The 3,705-nt window shown below is 33.4% G+C and overlaps 1 protein-coding gene across 3 annotated transcripts in view; it reads left to right on the top strand.

The window, feature by feature from the left end:
- LOC119636188 (cyclin-H) overlaps positions 1 to 509 on the top strand; it is a 4,132-nt gene extending 3,623 nt beyond the window's left edge. For all 3 annotated transcript variants that reach the window (XM_038031404.1, XM_038031403.1, XM_038031405.1), the window contains exon 7: positions 218 to 509. In XM_038031404.1, coding sequence (XP_037887332.1) covers positions 218 to 329 — 112 coding nt within the window. In that variant the 3' untranslated portion in view covers positions 330 to 509. The remainder of the gene's footprint in view (positions 1 to 217) is intronic.
- Positions 510 to 3,705: the final 3,196 nt, after the last annotated feature.

Below are 3,705 nucleotides of genomic sequence, written 5' to 3'. Positions count from 1 at the left end.
TCTGAGAAAATACAAATTCCGTACAACTGAGAATGTTTGAATAAATTCGTTTGCATGAAATGCATGTCTCTGAGAATTCTATCGTGTTGTGCTTCTAAGAATTCTATCGTGTTGTGTCAGACTAATTAGCGTAGTATATTTAATAGTCGATATTATCCGCGTGCAATGCTCTTACTTGTCTAACTTTACTTTCTATTGATTCTTTCTTTCATTTCAGTTACAAAGAACGTATGCGTAAAATGTTTTGCGATGACGATTTGGAAATCGATCTGCAAGCCAACTCTACCAACTCTGTCGCTGACGTGTCAGTTCTAAATATGAGTCACTAAGATTGCGAGCATGGATTTATTTATATAAATTTTGTTAGAACTTGTTATGGTCGTTGATTGTTAAGATTTCAAAAGTTTGGTAACTGCCCACTTAAGTGTTTTTTTTTCTTTTTTACAGTTATAATAGCTTAAGATATAAGAAAGTAAAGTAATAAACTCTAAATGTATAATTTGTTTAAAGATATTGTGTCGTCGCGCATGCGATTATGTTTAATGAGAAGAAGATCAAACTTGATAAAGAGTGAAAAAGACATGGTTCCTGCCAAGCATTTTTAGATTAATATGCGCCCTGCAAGCTGGTCACAGTTTTCCACTATGCATAATGGTTTTGTGTGGAGTATTCTTATGTTTACTAAACTAGAGATTTTGCTCAGATACTGTTAACAAACTAAAATAATTTAGCTGAGTATTCGCTTTTGAACGAATGCTAGAAGTATTTCATGAGCACATCCATGCCTCACTCTACTCATAGAGTATACTCTTCCGTATTAATTAATACCTCAGATACCATAAGTTGAAGAAGCGGAACAGTCAATTTTTTGTGCTTGTCAAATAGTCAAGCATAGATCAAGCCTAAAGGGAAGACGAAGTGATCAACATTTAAGTTCAGTTGTGGAGGGATGCGGATGTTAAAAAACTCATTGTGTAAATACTGCTTGAAAAGATGGCTAGAAATGCTAGAAATTGGCGATTTCGCGATTTAAATTTAATTCCTAAAGTATGCAAATTTCAGTATCAAACTGATTTGGAATATATTGTTAAACTTATTCCCTGGAAATGATCTAAGCAATTTTCTCTGTTTTCCAACTGATATATTGAGATATTTTGAGGAAATTTGGTACAGTGACATGTACCAAAGGACGAACGCTATTGAAAATGATTCGAGTCGATCCACTCTTGCGACCACTCCCTATACAACGTGATATTATGAAAAGTCGTCAAACAATAGCAATTTTCAAAATTTCTCGACAAAAGTGGCTAAGTGGTAGTATTTATGCATTCTAATTTGGCGTGAGAACTTTGCACCAGCTGGGGAAATTGTTGGAACCCTTTCTCATATAACCCTTCCTACGGAAAGTAAACCTTTATACGGTAAAAAGATCGAATTTCCAAAATTTTCTGGTGAAACTTGGCCCATAATAGTAAATTGACGGAGAAGTCTTTCTTAGCGACTATGGATCACGTAGGTACATTCTCTGAATACCACCGCATATAAAGATTCTTATGAAACGTAAACCCTTATTAGCCAAAAAAGCCTAATGGTAAATTTTTTTTGTGATGAAAATTTGTTTATGTAATTAAATAAAAAAAAATTAAGTCGACCTAATTAGAACCACATGGGTTTATTTCTTGGCCCTACTTAATATCAGACATTCCATGATGTATTAATAATTCGTAGAAACGTTTCAGTAAAAAAATTAACGATAGAGAATTGGTACCACATAGTTCTATTTATTTTCTCCCTCACTTATCACGAAAGGTAAACCTTCCAATATGCGGGCTTTCATGAATACTATAACTTTGCATGCAAGTAATGTGTACCTTTTAGTGTATTCTTAACAAAATGAGCGAATTTTCCAGGCGAAGTGGTGCCGCCCGATTACAATGCGGGCAGGATATGAAGAAAGAGATAGGGATAGATTAAATTTATGAATTTGACAATACCTAAAAATGTTTAAGTGATTCCGAAGGAGGTTCCAAAGTGATAGAAAACATCTTATATTTTTGATCAATTTATTATGACTTCCGAATTCGAAAAATTGACGACATTCCTACAGCCTGGAAGACATATGTGGAAAACCTCTTGGTTCACTGAATTTTATACAGGGATCAATTGTAAGTTTGTGTAAAAGAAAGAATCGATATGACAATAATTTGTCAATGTCAATTTTCCTAATACTTCAACTGGTGGATAAATAAGAATTGCAGAGTGTTTGGGTAATTGCGGTCGTATCAGTATTTTTACATTCATCCTTGAGATGCTCTTGCAGTTTTCTAGTTTTCTCACGAAATACGCAAGCTTTAGCTACAGATAATAAATTGAAGACTTTGTCCAAAAGTGGGCATGGTTATTGATATTTAGTAATCAATTAATAAATGTAATAATTTCAATAATTATGCTTCTTGACCCCATCTTAGTATTGGTAGTAAGAATAACATTTTACGAATTATATCTATATACGATTTTGCACGACAAGGTTTATTTATTAATTGTGGGATGGTTTAATGGAAAATTCCGATGGTTAACAGATGGTTACCGGAAAGGGAAGGTTAGCAGACAATTCCAAAGGTTAACAGATCATTCCGTCGCTGACAGAACATGCCGTCATTAACAGGAAGAGAAGATTAACATAAAGTTCCGTGGTTACCGGAAAGGAAAGGTTCACAGCAAGTTCCTAAATTAACACAAAGGAAAGATTAACAGACAGTTCCGTGGTTACCAGAAAATTCGCGACATATGATTACAAATGAATAAATTTGTTCTTATTCTTCTTCTTCGCTTCATGACAAAATCGTGGTATTTTCGACACTTGGCTGTCATTTGCAAAAAAAAAGAAAACCAGCTAACGGTTTTTTCGAGAGGAGGAGTCAAAGAACTCTCATAATCAGTGCCCATTTTGCTTTTACTTATACAATTACAAATGAAAACCATGTCTTGAAGCTTGGTGTTAATAATCATCAGTAAAAAACGTAGCCACTTTTCATTTCTATTTTACACGTACCGAGTCGCATATTATTACGAAAGTTAGCTTAAAGCAAACTAAGTTTTTCAGTAAGTAAGAAGTTTTGAGGAAATAAATAAATTAAATTTTAAGGCCCGTATAAGAATTTAATTAGCATTTTGTAAAATTTACTCAAGCAATAAACCATTTACCTCTTTACTATATTAAATTTAGCATAAAATTTTATAAATGTATTTGTTATGAAATACATCTAATTTAATTAAAAAAAAAAAAAAAACCAAAACTTACGAATGCAATCGAAATGTAAAAAAAAGTGTAGGGGCACCACACTATTGAGCGCAAGAAAGCAAAAACCCGAAAATAGTTCACCTTTGTAATTGTGAATGTTTGCATGTGTTCTTAGATTTTTATTTTACACGGTACCATTATACGGATTCGTTTATGAAGCGAGGTACTTTACAATTTTTTAAGTTTTGGTATTCGACCTTTCGGATAACAACGGCCAAGGATTATAATTCCCTCTCTCTTTAAACGGATATTCGAATTGCAGTCTAGAGGAGGAACTACGGACCGTTTCTCTTTATTTCACAATCTATACTCGTTTTGGCAATACCTAACCATTACGTATTGCTGACTTTGAGGATTCGGTTTTTTTTTTTACGTCAGGTACCCAAGCGTATGTATTTATAATC

The sequence above is a fragment of the Glossina fuscipes genome, unplaced genomic scaffold (genome assembly GCF_014805625.2).
Source record: "Glossina fuscipes isolate IAEA_lab_2018 unplaced genomic scaffold, Yale_Gfus_2 28, whole genome shotgun sequence".
Taxonomy (NCBI): Eukaryota; Metazoa; Arthropoda; class Insecta; order Diptera; family Glossinidae; genus Glossina; species Glossina fuscipes.
Note: the sequence above shows the minus strand (reverse complement) of the source record. Positions and strands in the feature narration are given on the sequence as shown.